We start from the raw sequence: 18,073 nt of genomic DNA, 5'->3' as shown, positions 1-18,073 counted from the left end.
TCTTAGTGCCAGAAGGCTACTGAACTATGCTATTGGTGTCAATTGGATGCTAAATGAAACTTTTACACCAATTGGCTCCTAGGCATTACTCTAAGTGTCAGAAGGCTGCTGAACAATGCTTTTGGTGTCAATTGGCTGCTTAACAATACTCTTATACCAATTGGCTCCTGGGCATTGCTCTTAGTGTCAGAAGGCTGCTGAACAATGCTGTTGGTGTCAATTGGATGCTTAACAATGCTCTTATATGCTCTTATACCAATTGGCTCCTGGGTAATGCTCGTAGTGTCAGAAGGCTGCTAAACAATGCTGTTGGTGTCAATTGGCTGCTTAACAATACTCTTATACCAATTGGCTCCTGGGTAATGCTCTCTGGGTAATGCTCTTAGTGTCAGAAGGCTGCTGAACAATGCTGTTGGTGTCAATTGGATGCTTAATAATACTCTTATACCAATTGGTTCCTTGGTAATGGTCTTAGTGCCAGAAGGCTACTGAACTATGCTATTGGTGTCAATTGGATGCTAAATGATACTTTTACACCAATTGGCTCCTAGGCATTGCTCTAAGTGTCAGAAGGCTGCCGAACAATGCTTTTGGTGTCAATTGGCTGCTTAACAATACTCTTATACCAATTGGCTCTTGGGCATTGCTCTTAGTGTCAGAAGGCTGCTGAATAATGCTATTGGTTCCAATTGGCTGCTTAACAATACTCTTATACCAATTGGCTCCTGGGTAATGCTCTCTGGGTAATGCTCTTAGTGTCAGAAGGCTGCTGAACAATGCTGTTGGTGTCAATTGGATGCTTAATAATACTCTTATACCAATTGGTTCCTTGGTAATGGTCTTAGTGCCAGAAGGCTACTGAACTATGCTATTGGTGTCAATTGGATGCTAAATGATACTTTTACACCAATTGGCTCCTAGGCATTGCTCTAAGTGTCAGAAGGCTGCCGAACAATGCTTTTGGTGTCAATTGGCTGCTTAACAATACTCTTATACCAATTGGCTCTTGGGCATTGCTCTAAGTGTCAGAAGGCTGCCGAACAATGCTTTTGGTGTCAATTGGCTGCTTAACAATACTCTTATACCAATTGGCTCCTGAGCAATGCTCTTAGTGTCAGAAGGCTGCTGAACAATGCTGTTGGTACCCATTAGCTGCTTAACAATGCTGTAAAACCAATTGGCTCCTGAGCAATGCTCTTAGTGTCAGAAGGCTGCTGAACAATGCTGTTAGTACCCATTAGCTGCTTAACAATGCTGTAAAACCAATTGGCTCCTGAGCAATGCTCTTAGTGTCAGAAGGCTGCTGAACAATGCTGTTAGTACCCATTAGCTGCTTAACAATGCTGTAAAACCAATTGGCTCCTGAGCAATGCTCTTAGTGTCAGAAGGCTGCTGAACAATGCTGTTGGTACCCATTAGCTGCTTAACAATGCTGTAAAACCAATTGGCTCCTGAGCAATGCTCTTAGTGCCAGAAGCAATGTTTTTGGTGAAAGTAGGCTACCTTATAATACTATTGGTTGCAATTGGCTGCTTAACAATGATATTGATGCCCTTTGTCAGCTTAATAATGTATCAGTGCCACTTAACTGCTGAAAAATTCTAACTAACAATGATCTAAGTGCAAGTAGGCTGCTTATCAATAATACCAGTGCCAAACTGGCTGCTAAACAATACTTTTTGTGCCAATTGGATACAAAACAATACACTTAATGCCATTTGACGTCTAAGCCTTGTTTTTGGTGCAAACTGGATGCTTTGCCATGTTTTTGTTGCCAACTGGCTGCTAAGCAAGACTCTTGGTACCAATTGGCATTGCCTAAACATGCCTTTGGGGCTAATTTGTTGTGGAACTATGCTTTTGGTGCATGTTTCTTGTTTGAATTGGTTGGTGCCAAATTGGCTGTTAAGCAATGTTCTTGTTCCAATAGGTCCTATGTAATGTTTTTGAACCAATTTGCTTCAATAAACTACAAAAAATATATACAACTAATTTATACAGTTTTCTCATAATATTGGTTATTAAACCATAGGCATCCACACACTATATATCACCAAGTACCATCATATATACCATTGCCCAAAAAGGCCCCCGATAATTTGCTATTGATCATTGCCCAAAAAGACCCCGCATACGCTCCTATAATTTGCTATATATCATTGCCCAACAAGGCCCCGCATACCCTCCTATAATTTGCTATATATCATTGCCCAACAAGGCCCCGCATACCCTCCTATAATTTGCTATATATCATTGCCCAACAAGGCCCCGCATACCATCCTATAATTTGCTATATATCATTGCCCAACAAGGCCCCGCATACCCTCCTATAATTTGCTATATATCATTGCCCAACAAGGCCCCGCATACCCTCCTATAATTTGCTATATATCATTGCCCAACAAGGCCCCGCATACCATCCTATAATTTGCTATATATCATTGCCCAACAAGGCCCCGCATACCCTCCTATAATTTGCTATATATCATTGCCCAACAAGGCCCCGCATACCCTCCTATAATTTGCTATATATCCTTGCCCAACAAGACCCCGCATACCCTCCTATAATTTGCTATATATCATTGCCCAAAAAGGCCCCGCATACCCTCCTATAATTGCATACCCTCCTATAATTTGCCATATATCCTTGCCCAACAAGGCCCCGCATACCCTCCTATAATTTGCTATATATCATTGCCCAACAAGGCCCCGCATACCCTCCTATAATTTGCTATATATCATTGCCCAACAAGGCCCCGCATACCCTCCTATAATTTGCTATATATCCTTGCCCAACAAGGCCCCGCATACCCTCCTATAATTTGCTATATATCATTGACCAAAAAGGCCCCGCATACCCTCTTATAATTTGCTATATATCATTGCCCAACAAGGCCCCGCATACCCTCCTATAATTTGCTATATATCATTGACCAACAAGGCCCCGCATACCCTCCTATAATTTGCTATATATCATTGCCCAACAAGGCCCCGCATACCCTCCTATAATTTGCTATATATCATTGCCCAAAAAGGCCCCGCATACCCTCCTATAATTGCATACCCTCCTATAATTTGCCATATATCCTTGCCCAACAAGGCCCCGCATACCCTCCTATAATTTGCTATATATCATTGCCCAACAAGGCCCCGCATACCCTCCTATAATTTGCTATATATCATTGCCCAACAAGGCCCCGCATACCCTCCTATAATTTGCTATATATCCTTGCCCAACAAGGCCCCGCATACCCTCCTATAATTTGCTATATATCATTGACCAAAAAGGCCCCGCATACCCTCTTATAATTTGCTATATATCATTGCCCAACAAGGCCCCGCATACCCTCTTATAATTTGCTATATATCATTGCCCAACAAGGCCCCGCATACCCTCTTATAATTTGCTATATATCATTGCCCAACAAGGCATCCTGCGCTTCTATAATTTGCTATTCATTATTGCCCAACAAGGCCCCGCTACCCTCCTATAATTTGCTATATATCATTTTTATACGCTCTTTCAAATTGTCAAAATTTAGAAATTTAGATGTCAACTTAATTTTTTTGCACCTTGGTAAAACACACAATACAAATTTTCAAAGAAAAGGCTAGAATTTTATTCTAAATTTTAACGTTGCTTCTTAAAATCCTTTTTGAATTTAAAAAATAAAAATAAAACTTTAAAAAACAAAACAAATCTTAGGACAGATACATTAATAGTAAACAAAATATTGATCACAATTTGAAAGAAGGTTGTTCATTGAACATGTTTTTACTTTATTTTAATGCTTTCTATGCTTTCTATGCTTCTTTGGTTCGGAATATCCTGTAAATAATACCAAATACCGAAATTAACAAAATTCTGAGGGTACTCACATTTATGAGATAAACCATTGGTGGAAGTATCAGTCTAAGATGGGGACATATTGTTGTTGTTGTTATTATTACATGCATAAAAATTTAAATGCATTTTAGGCAAAGTAAATAAATTGTTTTCGTTTTCCAAACCTTCCCTATGTTTTCTCCCTTGCTTTCAACATTTTTATTGCTCTGAGAAATATTTTTTATCAGTTGTATTATGAAGCAATTTTGTGTCAAATTGTCTTCGTAATATTTGTTATTTTTTATTTTATAGTTCTTAATGTTTTTGTCCGGTAAGTCTGATGTACATATTGTCTCTTTTGCTGTTCAGATGTAAATCTTTTATTCATATGGAATATATGATATTTGGTATGAAAATTAATGTTGTCTTATGAGGAATTCATTTATATTCTTTATAACATAGAACCTTTAAATTATATGCAATATTTCATACATTTTCTTTATTTCCTTTCACATCTGAAGGGTTTCATAATGGTTTTTAATTCTTCAACAAACTGTTATTTCTTGTGTCTACATGTTTCCTTTAATTTTAGCACCTTCATTATTTTATGTTCTAACTAATCTTTATGCAACAGGCTTAGCTAGACAAGTTTTGATAGCTAAGCCTGAGTGAGACATTTCAGACATTCTTGTTACTTCTTAACCTTTTAAAACAACAATATTTTTCATATAAAAGCCTAAGGATCACTTTTATTAAGGACTTCGAATTGTATGGTGTTCCATTACATTACTTTATACTTTGTGTGTTACCAAAGTCAGGACATTGTGTTACAAATATTATTTTCGACTTTGTGTGCGTTACCAAAGTTATAATAAAGGACATTGTGTTACAAATATATATTTCTAGGAACAGTTTTATAAGTGTGTTTAATAATTTGTGTTACAAATTTAAAATACTTAAACACTTGTGTTACAAGAATCATTGATGACGCTGTATAAATAACTTCTACTGGTGTTCCATAGAACTGTATGCATGTGATTATATTCTGGACGTTATTAAAACTTCAAAACATTCATTGTGAGTTGCGTCAGGATTTGAACCCACACATTCACGTCATTATAGTTGTTTGATTTTTTCTTTTCTTTTGAAAGTAAAAAAATGAAGTGGTTTGGGCTTATAACGATAACAGTGATGCTTATAATGAGTTCTTGGTAACAGAAACATCTCAAGAAACAATTTCCATAATAACAATAAAATAAAATAAAATAAAAAAATATATTTTCTGACCTAAAATCGGAAACAAAAATATAAATTTTTTTATGCCTTAGACTTAAGTATATCTATCTTTTTTTGTAAATCACCATCCCTGACCGATACTGCCACCTATGGGACTAACTACACATGGGTAAACATGGCAGACAGAAAATTAAGAAGGATAAATGTTTTGCATAAAGACACGGAGGACAAGCTATAAAGGTACTGGGATGTCTTTCCTCTATTTGTGTTAATATATATATTGCAATAACACTTAAATATACATGCAAATGCAATTTAAGGCAGAGCTTATCATAGAACTGATCCATGCTAACAATATATTCAAATCATATAACTGATCCATAGTAACAACGGATTCAATTCATAGAACTGATCCATAGTAACAACGGATTCAATTCATAGAACTGATCCATAGTAACAACGGATTCAATTCATAGAACTGATCCATAGTAACAACGGATTCAATTCATAGAACTGATCCATAGTAACAACGGATTCAATTCATAGAACTGATTCATAGTAACAACGGATTCAATTCATAGAACTGATCCATGCTAACAACGGATTCAATTCATAGAACTGATCCATGCTAACAACGGATTCAATTCATAGAACTGATCCATGCTAACAACGGATTCAATTCATAGAACTGATCCATGTTAACAACGGATTCAATTCATAGAACTGATCCATGCTAACAACGGATTCAAATCTTTCATTTAAAAGTTAAATTTTAAATACCAAACAAACAAAAAAAATTGTTGCCCACAACTCTGATTTGGGAAGAAAATTTTCAACCCAATCAGCTAACCATAAAGCTCCTGAAAAGTTCTTAGTTTGGAATTCTTTCGACTTCAGGTGTTTGTGAAACTAGGTCACATACCAGATTTCCTATACTTATTGGTTATTGTTTTGTTGTGTTTATTTTTAACAATAATTAGCCAATAGTAAATGGGCATTGAATTTAAAAACAAATCATTTTCTTACCATATGCATTATTGACATATCCCGCATGGCCATCATTGCTTGACCTTGATGGTGACCTTGAAGGCGAATTTTGACCTTCTTCTTCTGATCTTTGCCCTTGGTACAATGTGTAGTCTTTATCTGCTCCTGTATTATTATTATTATTATTATTATTATTATTATTATTATTATTACTTATTATTACAAAATAAAGTGTGGGGGGGGGGGGGGGGGTCAGTAAAGTGGCCCAGGGGTAAAATAAAGGTGTCTGGTGACTGTCTCTGACCCAAAATCACATCAGAGGCACTATTTCATAGCCATAAAACCATTCATATATTAAGTTCTTGCATCCTGATAGTTGAATGTCACTTTTAAATACTGGTAAATTAGAATATGTTACCAATAAAATTCAGACCTTGTGTTGATGAACTGCGCTCCAAAGTAGCGTTTCCCATTACCGACTTCAGTGTGGTGTATCGATCTTCTTCGGGCTCACTATATGTCCCCGACGTTGGGCGACTGTCACACTTGTCACCCCTCGCCATGGTAACTCGCATCTTCTCTTCATCAATATCGTCAAATGGTTCACAGGACTGTTGTCTGTAACAAATTGGCAATAGATGTCATTAAATAATACTGTTGTGTCCTTCTGAAATGAAAACTATTTATGCACAGATGTACAGATGTATCTGCAACACTTACGAGGTAAAATTCAAGTTGTTATCAACTTGGTTGAGATTTTATGCCTGAAAACGATGTTACCATATTTTTTAAGTGAATATTTTATTGGAAATACTTAATTTACAAAGAATAATACAATACAACAGGAATGACGACACATGACCTTTGATATATTGACCCCTAAATCAACAGGGGTCATTTACTGACCATGACAAATGTATATACCAAGTTTGATGAGTTATTGAATGGAAACAAAAGCCGGCGACCATGTGGGAGAAAGTCATCCCTACATTTCAGCTATTCTTCGCAAGAGAAATAAAAACCGCAAGGTTCTTACCTCTCCGGTAGTGGAGGCCTTAAAGATGATGCACGCTGGGCAAGGTGTGGGTAGCGATGTTCATTCTGCATGTTCTGTTCCTGGTATGTCGGGTTAACTACTCCTATTGTACCATCTGCAAAATGTAAACAACTTTTATCTGTATTTAAGACACGCAATACCAATGCAATTAATCTATTGTGTGAATAAAAGCTAATATAATTAGATGTATTAGGATTGTTTTTCATTTTTAGCCCAAACAACATTGTTTAAATAATACTTGTTTATTACTGCCATGAATGAGAGTGTATTCATTTTATTGGTCGGTCTGTTAAAAGGCTGAAAGGAAAATTGAACAATACCTATTTTGTTCTAAACTGACCAAGCCTCTTAAAGCTGCTTTTTCACAGATTGACCGTTTTTGATTTTTATTTGTTATCTTTGAATAAGCCAATTTTTAAGTAACTGTCTAAAAACCAGTGATATAAGATTGCTGACAAAAGATCAGATCGCATTTTTTCATGTTTACCTACGGAAATTGTTTGTTTATGGCATAAAGCATTGCTAACGCTTCAAGAAAATGGGTGTTTAGCAGTTTTCCAAACAATTGTGATGAGTAAATCTCATAAGACTGAATTGAAAACAATTTTGATGCCAAAATCAGCTGATTTCATGACAGAAATTAAAAGAAAAGCAAAAACAGTCTATCTATGAGAGTGCACTTTATTAAACAGATATTTCACCCAAAGTGATGTGACATTAAACACTTTCATGAACATTTTATTTTTTTGTGATCATACTAATTTAGTTTCATGTTAAAGTCTTAAAAGTATTTTTGAGTTAATATAAATATAAGTGTTTTGGCAATTACCGGTACTCATTGGTTCGAATTCCCAGGGATCAGCGAAAAAACCTTGAACCTCGGAGAATTCAAGCCAAGCAGGAATGCTTTCCTTCATGCGAAAGAACTCAGTCCTTTACATCCAGTTCAAGCCAACGAGGCAATCGATTCAAGCGAGTTTGAGCCAACAGGATTTGACTGTATATTAATTACTGTATTTGTCCTAAATCCTTTTTTTTAAGATTTGTCAATTCTTATTATAGTTAAAGAAAACAACAAATATTGTAAATTTGTAGTGAAAAGCCAAATAAATGTCAACATACTGCCCAAGTTCGTCTGCCCAGGTAAGGTCCCGTTGGAAACAGAATACTGCACACGCAAGTTTTCATTCTTTAATTTCCTCACTCTTCGAGAGAAGTACAAAACCACAACTGCCAGTATTAGCAGCAACAACACACCAACAACAACGCCGACGATGATGGGTGAAATGGATGCTGCTGCTGCTGATGTGTTGTTGGTGCCTGTTTGTCCGCCCGATGTTCCACCTTGTCCCAGAGTATCTAGAAAAAGATGAGTTTAATATATTTACATAAAATGCAATAAAATATATTAAAATTATGATATAATAAAAATATGTATACAGTGGAAACTTACTAAACCAGATCTCCACAAAACCGGAATCCTTGGGATACCGGACTTTTTTCAGAGTCCCGGTTTTCCCCTGCTATTTTCAATGTAAAAAAATTCCTACAAAACCGGAACCCCTGAATTCCGGATATCGGACAAAAAATCGCAAAAATTTGTTAGTTGTCAATGTAATTTTACCTCATAAAACCGGACTTTTATTAGTTCAAACATGTCAAAATGATTTTGTGTATTAGGAATTCGCGAATCGCATGTCATTTTGTTTTGACAGCCAGTGCGTCGTTACATATTGCACCTGTCATGTTGTGTTAACTCGATAATCGATAATGATGATTGCGCTTAGGATTGACTGTCGCGCGATAATCAAACGATAATCAAACTTGTGAAAAAAAATTGATTGAAACATTTGTTTGTTGCAGAAAATAAAGATTTAGAAACGATTATTAAGTGATCATTTTGGAAGGTTGTTTTATCTAAAGACTTCTATGATTGAATCAAATCAGAGTGGTGCGTTAATTAAACTATCAAACATACTTAACAAGCATTAAATTAAGTGAGTTGTTTTATTTTAAGACTTGGAAAAAAAGATGATTATAAAAACGCAGAAATGTTTAAGTATGTTTATGCTCGCCGAATAGGTATAACCCGATAGCGAGGGTAAATAAGCTCACCCCCATCCCCCCCCCCCACTATGTTTATCACTTTTGCATGTACTTTAATCATTTCTCAACCTCCGTCTACACGTCGAAGAATTGAACTGTCCCTTTTCATTTTATTTCAGTTTTCAACTTCCCTCTAACTCAGTTAATATTTTGAGTAAACTTACTCCGTACATCAAATCCTTACTAAACCGGAATTTTTGCCCAATCCGGACCTTGTCCCATTTAGTGAGTTTCCACTGTATATATATAAATACCAGAGGTGTGGCAAACTGAAACATTGGGCTAATTGTTCAGAACTCCATTAAAGTTAACAATATTGTTAACATCATTGTCATAAACTTTCAAATCTTAATTGCTCCGAAATTTTTACAAATACACTTATACCGTATTCCTAACAAGATTTGGGACAGCATTTAAAGCTGCACTCTCACAGATTTACCATTTTTCCACATTTTTTATTTTTTGTCTTGGAAAGAGCAAATTTTTGCGTAAATATCTGCAAACCAATGATAAAAGATTGCTGACCAAAGATCAGATCGCAGATTTTCATATTTCTGTTCGAAAATTAATGTTTTATGGCTTAAACCGTTAAGAAAAATGTATTGATCTAGGTTTTTGTCAGCAGTCTTGTATAACTGGTATCCATGGATTTTCGCAAAAATTGGCTCGTTCCAAGACAAAAAATAAAAAAGTTGTAAAAACGTTCAATCTGTGAGAATGCAGCTTTAAGCTGTTCTTGTTTTATTGAATTATGTGAGCACATCATAGAATATTTCACTTTCAAAAGTTTACACCAATGTTGTTAATCACGTTGTTAACTTTAAGAAAGTTCTGAACATTCGACCCATTGTAATATTTCCATGCATATATACCTATACAGTAGCTATACTTCTAGCATATTACTTCATTTAAAATGAAACAAAATTCTACAAAAATTATAGGATGAGCGAATTGACTTGTCTGTGCAAAAAGCTTTATTTAAACAAATAGGATACAAACATTCATACTTTATATGTATAAAGATGAAATACATCACAATGTGTTATATCACAGATTATTAATTACATATACATATGGGGAAATTTACCTGAGCAGAAGGTCCCAGTGTACTGGTCTATACATGTACATGGCAGTCCATTTATTGCATCACATCCGATACTGTTGGACTCCACACACCCAGCTTTGGAGCATGATAGCCTGCAGTTGGGACCCCAATAACCAAGATCGCACACTGAAATAAAAACAAATGAAGGTCATTATTCAGGTAAACATAACTGCATAACAATATTTATATTGACATCTGTTATAAATTTTATGGGCCAACATTTCAGTTTTTGATAATATGGCAAACATTGACAAGCTACAAGATGTAAGGTAATTGAAACAAAATCATGTCTTCTTTTGTTGAAAGCATTCAAGCTAAAATAGAATTGTAATGTGACCTATCTTTTTCAAAGAACACACATCTAGGTTTCAAGCTAACAAGAATAAAGAAAGTAGTGTTACCTACCTTTCTCACAGTAAGTTCCTGTATAGCCACTAAGACACTGACTTCATCCAGTCACATGATGACACGTCTCAGTTTAAAGCTTACAACAATACATAGTGGAGTGTAGCCTACCTTTCTCACAATTAGTTCCTGTATAGCCACTAAGACACTGACTTCATCCAGGCACATAATGACACGTCTCAATTTAAAGCTTACAACAATACATAGTGGAGTGTCACCTACCTTTCTCACAGTTAGTTCCTGTATAGCCACTAAGACACTGACTTCATCCAGTCACATAATGACACGTCTCAGTTTGAAACTTACAACAATATATAGTGAAGTGTAACCTACCTTTCTCACAGTTAGTTCCTGTATAGCCACTAAGACACTGACTTCATCCAGTCACATAATGACAAGTCTCAATTTGAAGCTTACAACAATATATAGTGGAGTGTGACCTACCTTTCTCGCAGTAATTTCCTGTATAGCCACTAAGGCAGTGACAGCGTCCAGTCACGTGATGGCAAGTCTCGGTTCGGGACTCAATACAGGGGCAGTCGTTGGCACAGCCAAATCCAAACTTGCCTTTGGGACATTCTGAAATGAACAATGAGATTTTGGATGGTGCCCTTTTTTAAATCCCAAGTCTAGTCTGCATATTCAAAGTTACTTAAGCATTCAATTTAATAATTCATAATGCCAAATTTAACACTACAATATTTCTTGGGTAAAGCCTTCGAAAATGGAAGGCCTAAGCAAAATTGAATTGCAAGCATTTAAATACCTTTAGAAGAAATCTGTTGAAACCAGAGACCTAAAAGCTTCAGATTTTCTGATCTTAACTAATGACATCTATTATATGGTAAATAGAGAAAAATAAACTTCCAATGACCATGATCTAGACTATTTAATGTAATTTTAAGAATTTCAGTTACCGGGTACCTTGATCAAACTGTTAACCATAGAAATCAGATACGCTAAAGTTTAAAATGATGATCATCTCTTTTAACTTCAAGTTACCAAGGTCAGTATGGTTGCCATTGTAAGCCAAGACAATATAATACTCCAAATGACCATGATTTGAACTAAGGTTAAGCATATTAATAAGATAGGCATTAACAATTGACTTGGTGAAGACTCAAAAACCACATTTTCTCATACACAGCATTTCAATTGCCGTGAGCACTTAAGTGTCCATAACAGTGTAAGACAATAAAATATAATAATCTTTAAGACAAAACTCAAATTCCAAGCATTTCAATTACCTTGATCACATTGAGCGCCAAAGTAACCAGGGTAGCAGACGCACATTCCAGTGACGGGGTTACAGAAACCGTTTTGGATACATGATACGGAACAAGTGTTGCTACATTTCAGACCCCATCTTCCTTGTGGACAATCTGAAGAATTGATAGAAATTGTGTAACATATTTTGAAAGGTCTGAGCTGCATACATTAAGTTCATTTAGCAAGCATTTTTTGATAATATATAAATATCTGAAAATGAAAGAACTGTTTTATGACACATATTTTATGTGTCACAACGAATCAGTAACATAGCAAAACCTATACTGACAAAATCAGAAGATATTTGATAAACATTTAAATATCAAACAATTGTTACACTGTAACTATAAATGATCCTATCAATTACACATTGATATACCCCCCCCCCCCCGATCCCCCCCCCCCCCATCCTCCTCCTGGGACAAAATCATTCCCACCAATTATTGCAAAGACAGACCAAATTCCACTATGCCTTAAAACTATGTTTAATGTTATCACTAAGGATATATGTTGTCAATTGGGTTATACAAGTTGTTCATTACAAATAACCTTCGTAAATTTCAAAAGGTTAGGGGTGAGGGGTGGGGGTGGGTGGGGTTTGGGGGTTATTTTGCCTGTCTCCTACCACAACGTCACAAACCATTCTCTTCCAAAAAAGAACCTTTGAGGTAATATACAAATATCACTTACTCTTGTTACATTTGAGCCCCATAAGCCCAGGGGGACAGCTTTCTGTTACACACTCTCCCGTGGCCGGATCACAGTTGAAGCCCGGGCTACATACTGGGCAACTATACATACATTTGTACCCGTAAGTGCCATTCATACACTCTGAAAGTAAAATGGTGTAATCAACAAGTGGGCAACTGAACATTCTGAAAGTAGAATGGTTATTGGGTCACATTATACAATATGATGAATTTCACAGTAATGACATACATGTAAATACACGTTTTTTACACTTTAATTCCAATGTAAAACTTGATACACATTAACATTTCAAACAACCTGATAGGCACTCACATACACATACATTGTTAACACTTTAATACCTTTCTTCCTTTTAATATTCCCTTTGGCAAGCACATCCTTGGACAACACGCATTTACAATTTTCACATTTGAATATCCTTGTTAAACACATACATACCATTTTCACACTTAAAAAACTTGATAAACATGCATACTTTTTTACACATTACACCAATTTGGCTGATGCAGATATCTTTTTCAAACTTTAACGTTTCTTTTGAACACACATACACCATTTTCACACATAAATATCCTTGGTTAACACACATATACCATTTTCACACTTTAAAACCCCTTGGTAAACACAAACCTTTTTAACACTAAAACACCTTTGGTAACAACACATACCATTTCACACTTATTATTCCCATTATACACTGTCTAACATATACACATAGCATTTACAGATATATCCCCATGGTACCCAGCCTCACACATACACATACCATGTTCACATGTATCCCCATGGTACCCAGCCTCACACGTACACATACCATGTTCACATGTATCCTCATGGTACCCAGCCTCACACGTACACATACCATGTTCACATGTATCCCCATGGTACCCAGCCCCCGATGTACACATACCATGTTCACATGTATCCTCATGGTACCCTGCCTCACATATACACATACCATGTTCACATGTATCCCCATGGTACCCAGCCTCACACGTACACATACCATGTTCACATGTATCCTCATGGTACCCAGCCTCACACGTACACATACCATGTTCACATGTATCCCCATGGTACCCAGCCCCCGATGAACACATACCATTTTCACATGTATTCCAATGTTACCCTGCCTCACATATACACATACCATTTTCACAAGTTTCCCCATGGTACCCGGCCTCACATATACACGCCCCGTTGAGATGGTCACATGATCCTCGCCCGCTACAGTCACATGGGTTAACACAGTTGGAACCCCAGGAGTCTTGAAGGCATGGGGAGTTACAAGTGACCCCTAAACAAACGAATAGATGAGTAACTGGCTTAGAAATCATGCATGATCCCCTTCTGCAATGATCTAAAAGCATGCAAACTTGCAAACAAGACTATCATTACTATATCCCCTTTGTTCTTCAGTGGGGGATAATAAAAATGATTAAATCATAATGTCTTTAATTTTAAACGTAGCTATGAGCCAACATAAAACATATTGAGTATATAAGAACCCCACAGAATTTGCTGAAACAAAAAATTTAGAAAATAGAGAAACCTCTCTCCAAATGAAAAAAATATCTACAATTTCCTTACCATGCCATCCTGGTTTACACCGACACTCCCCCGTCATAGGATCACAGCCCTTTGTGCCCTCCACACTACACGAGCAGTTGTGTATACACAAGAAACCGTACTGGCCTTCTTCACATTCATCTACACAGTTGAGGCCTTGGTAACCTAGAGAATACACATAAAATGTGTTACACAGGAAGCAGAGTGGAATCCGTATAAACCACAGGGGATAGAAGAACTACTTTTAACTATTGTTTCTTTTTCTAGCCTATATATATAAAGTAATGTGTATATAGTATATATGGGCTAGAATAACATAAAAATAGGGCTTTTTCTGACCTCTGTGGTATAAACAATAAGGGTTATGTCAAAGATTTTATATTGGCAACAATTTTTAAAACTTTGCTAAAATGAGTTGTTTTGCCTATTTTTCTCATCAAATAATAATTTTGTAATTACAAAATAGTCCATTTTCAAGTATGAATTTACAATCAAGCTCTACTTTTAGAAAAAACATAAATCATCTCAAAAGCCTACTAGCTGAGAATCACAGTCGGATGGATCTGTACAAAGACCAACAACAAGAATAACATTTCCCTCCAGCAGGGGACAACAACATACCTGGTTTACATTGACAAGAGCCATCATAGGGACTACATATTGACCTCTTAAGATCACACAAGCAGTCTTGTTCACAGTTCCGTCCGTATTTACCATGTGGACACGGCTCATTGCACACAGTGCCTGAAATGATATAAAAATCTGTGTGAAACATTCTCTCTAAGGCCTTGAGTATTTAACATGTGGATACGGGTCACTGCACAGTGTTTCCTATCGATATAAATCTGTATGAAACATTCTGTCTGAATGCGGTTCACTGCACAGTGTGATGTAACGATATAAATCTGTATGAAATAATCTGTCCAAATCATTGAGTATTTACCATGTGGACTAAGTTCACTGCATGCCTGCAATGTCAAATCTGTATAAAAGAGACATGGTAAGATGCATATGAACACTGACATGACTTTACAGGCAACTTTAACTTCTTGTCTTTAGGCAAAACAACTAGTGATGTTCTGATGATCGATTATAATAAAAAAATATTGATTGTATTTGATTATAATCGATCATCAATTCAGCCGGCAAGTTGGCTTTTGCCTTCTGTCTTGTTATTTTTGTTTGGTTCATTTCCGCCTATTTTCTCTTTTGAGTTCATTTCAACATTCGGGAGTGTTCAGTTGTTGCCGCTTTTATATAAAAACAACAACAACGAAACTAAATGACTTCAAACGTACTCATACCATAAGCATAGTTAACAAATTATTGTACAAGAATTAAACAACAATTAAGGTATTGTCAGAAACCGATTGTACTATCGATAATAGGTTACTTGAGTGGAACCAATTATTGATAGTCAATCTGGAACTGATACCAAACACTAATAACAACACCAATTGTCAACACAGGGTAAATTACCTGGTAAACGTTTTTTCTTTGCAAAACATAGGGGATGAAAAAAATAATTATAAATAATTCCAACCTCTATATCCAGGTTTACATTCGCAGTAGCCAGTACTGGCGTGACAATTTGCCCCGTTCAGACACGAACAATGGTTGGCGCAGTTGAGACCGTATTTGTTTGGCGGGCACGTCTGTGTACAGTTATCCCCAGTGTAACCTGGAAAGAAAATATGAAATTATATTTTATAATTTTATGTTTGTGAAGAAAGTTACATTAACTCTTAATACTAAGTGACTCTTGATGGCACAATTTTGCATAGTGTGGTCTTGTGTTGTGGGGTAAACAGGAATACACGGAGAAAACCCTCTTGTAGAGCTTGGTGAGCACCAACCAAATTCACATACGTCTGCTAACCTCATGTAGATTTAATACTGTCAAAATACATAGAATGATAGTATGAATTCTTTTTCTTCAATTATTTGGCAAAAATTAGCAATCTGCAACCAAGCGTATAAAACTTGGATAAGCTGTAGAGAGGTTATCTTGTGAGTTTAAGCAATTTCATTGACCGAAACAAAGCGACCAGTTCCACTATTTTAGCCTGGTAAGCAAGTCAATAGCTTTAAGGGCTTTTGGCAAACGAATAGCACAGAAACCAAAATCAAAAATAAGTTATAGCTGTTCGTGATCTTCATAAGACACAAAGAAGCTAAACACAAATGAAGAGCTTGCTCTCAATTTTATGTGGAACCAACCTGGGTAGCACTCAACACATTCACCGGTCACATGGTGGCATTTTCCGGTTTCGGCACAAGGGCACACTTGGGCACAGTTTTTTCCATAAAATGGATCATCACATTTGATACTGCAGTCATCACCTTGGTAACCAGGCTTGCACTGACACAATGTTGACAATGCATTGCAACTGAAAAAATGAAATTTGTAAATAAATGTATTTTTTTGAATTATGATAATTACAAAGGTTTGGCACAGGGCCTATTTAGTGTTAATTTTTCTTTCCATTTTATTTTTAAACGGAATAATATAAATATACATAATAAAGAAAAAACATTAATTCGGAGGTGTTCTCAAAAATTCACTGGAATTTAATAATTGATTATAATTTTTATATATATAAATAATATATTACTACATATTGATTATAAATATACATATATATATATATATATATATATATATATATATATATATATATATATATATATTGAGTCATATCAGTGGCGCTTCTTATGATGTGAAAGTAGTATGTTGATATCACTTTTCAGCAAAATCAGATCACCTCGGCCATTATTCAACTGATATAACATTGGAAATAATATGGATCTTTAAAAATAGTCACTCATGGTGGCCCCCATATTGAAAATTGTTGTATGCTGTGTGTTTTCAAATGTCAATGGACATTTTTTTATGTTTTAGAGAAGTATAATAAGATTTATTTTCTTTTTATTTGAATTTTATTTCTAATTCTTCATAGGCATTATTAAGAAATCATTAATTTCAGTACAATGCCTTTATTATTGAATAGGACTACTTAGTATAATGATAATTGAGTTAATCGCTGTATATCTTGAAGCCTACAATGTACCTTACCAGGTCTATCCCATAGCTTGCCGGAGATGGCTGAGGTGTTACAATTGCTCTCACTGGAGAGGTCATTGGTTCAAGTCCAACAGGAGGCCCATTAACGTGACCTAGTTCCCCTTATTTATTAGAATTTTGATGATATTATTTCAAATCCATGCCATGAGAGTGATTTTAATGCATTTGAATTTAGGCTTTGTCTCTAGATGTCATTCTTTGCAGGTGTCATTGCATTTTGAGTCCAAAATTATTCCTTTGCCACTTACCCCACGGCCACAAACTGGTGGGGGTTAAATGCCTCCTTTGACTTCAAGATTTGTTTAAGTCACATTGGGGGATATGATGGAATCAATATTTAGCCATAGTTGAACTATATTAGGGCACATGCAGACCTTTATAAACTAAAAAAAAGAGAAGAAAAGTACACTTTTGATCTGAAACTTACGACTGTGTAGTTTGCCAGGGACAGGAACATGGCACACACTGACCAGTTTTAATGGACAGGTAATGATCGAAGGGACACACTGGAATGAAACAACATAAAATAAACTTGAAAAAAATGGAGCTTTACCACAGTATGGACTATGTTGTATGTCAAAGAAAATATATGACAAGAATAAAATTCTTTGTTGTACCAATTTGTTGATAATATAAGCCTGAACCTTTCAAATGACATAAATGGCCTGAAAGATGCACCTGTCCTATATTATATTTGATCTGCAGATCCTTATAGAT

General features: G+C 35.9%; 1 protein-coding gene across 6 annotated transcripts in view; it reads right to left on the bottom strand.

Annotated features, from left to right (window-relative positions):
* LOC128222007 (multiple epidermal growth factor-like domains protein 10) overlaps window positions 1-18,073 on the bottom strand; it is a 54,379-nt gene that overhangs the window by 6,783 nt on the left and 29,523 nt on the right. For 4 of the 6 annotated variants that reach the window (XM_052930732.1, XM_052930730.1, XM_052930736.1 and 1 more), the window contains exons 11-24: window positions 17,784-17,862; window positions 16,492-16,661; window positions 15,815-15,952; window positions 14,893-15,015; window positions 14,293-14,436; window positions 13,853-13,999; window positions 12,682-12,822; window positions 11,970-12,104; window positions 11,167-11,301; window positions 10,300-10,443; window positions 8,229-8,465; window positions 7,086-7,200; window positions 6,483-6,667; window positions 6,089-6,214 (exon numbers count right to left, since the gene is read on the bottom strand). In XM_052930732.1, the coding sequence (XP_052786692.1) occupies window positions 6,089-6,214; window positions 6,483-6,667; window positions 7,086-7,200; window positions 8,229-8,465; window positions 10,300-10,443; window positions 11,167-11,301; window positions 11,970-12,104; window positions 12,682-12,822; window positions 13,853-13,999; window positions 14,293-14,436; window positions 14,893-15,015; window positions 15,815-15,952; window positions 16,492-16,661; window positions 17,784-17,862 (2,019 nt within the window). Of the gene's footprint in view, window positions 1-3,779; window positions 3,830-6,088; window positions 6,215-6,482; window positions 6,668-7,085; window positions 7,201-8,228; window positions 8,466-10,299; window positions 10,444-11,166; window positions 11,302-11,969; window positions 12,105-12,681; window positions 12,823-13,852; window positions 14,000-14,292; window positions 14,437-14,892; window positions 15,016-15,814; window positions 15,953-16,491; window positions 16,662-17,783; window positions 17,863-18,073 lie in introns of all 6 variants that reach the window. The other 2 variants (XM_052930734.1, XM_052930735.1) reach the window with 1 other exon arrangement.

This window comes from Mya arenaria, chromosome 16 (assembly GCF_026914265.1).
Source record: "Mya arenaria isolate MELC-2E11 chromosome 16, ASM2691426v1".
Lineage (NCBI taxonomy): Eukaryota > Metazoa > Mollusca > Bivalvia > Myida > Myidae > Mya > Mya arenaria.
Note: the sequence above shows the minus strand (reverse complement) of the source record. Positions and strands in the feature narration are given on the sequence as shown.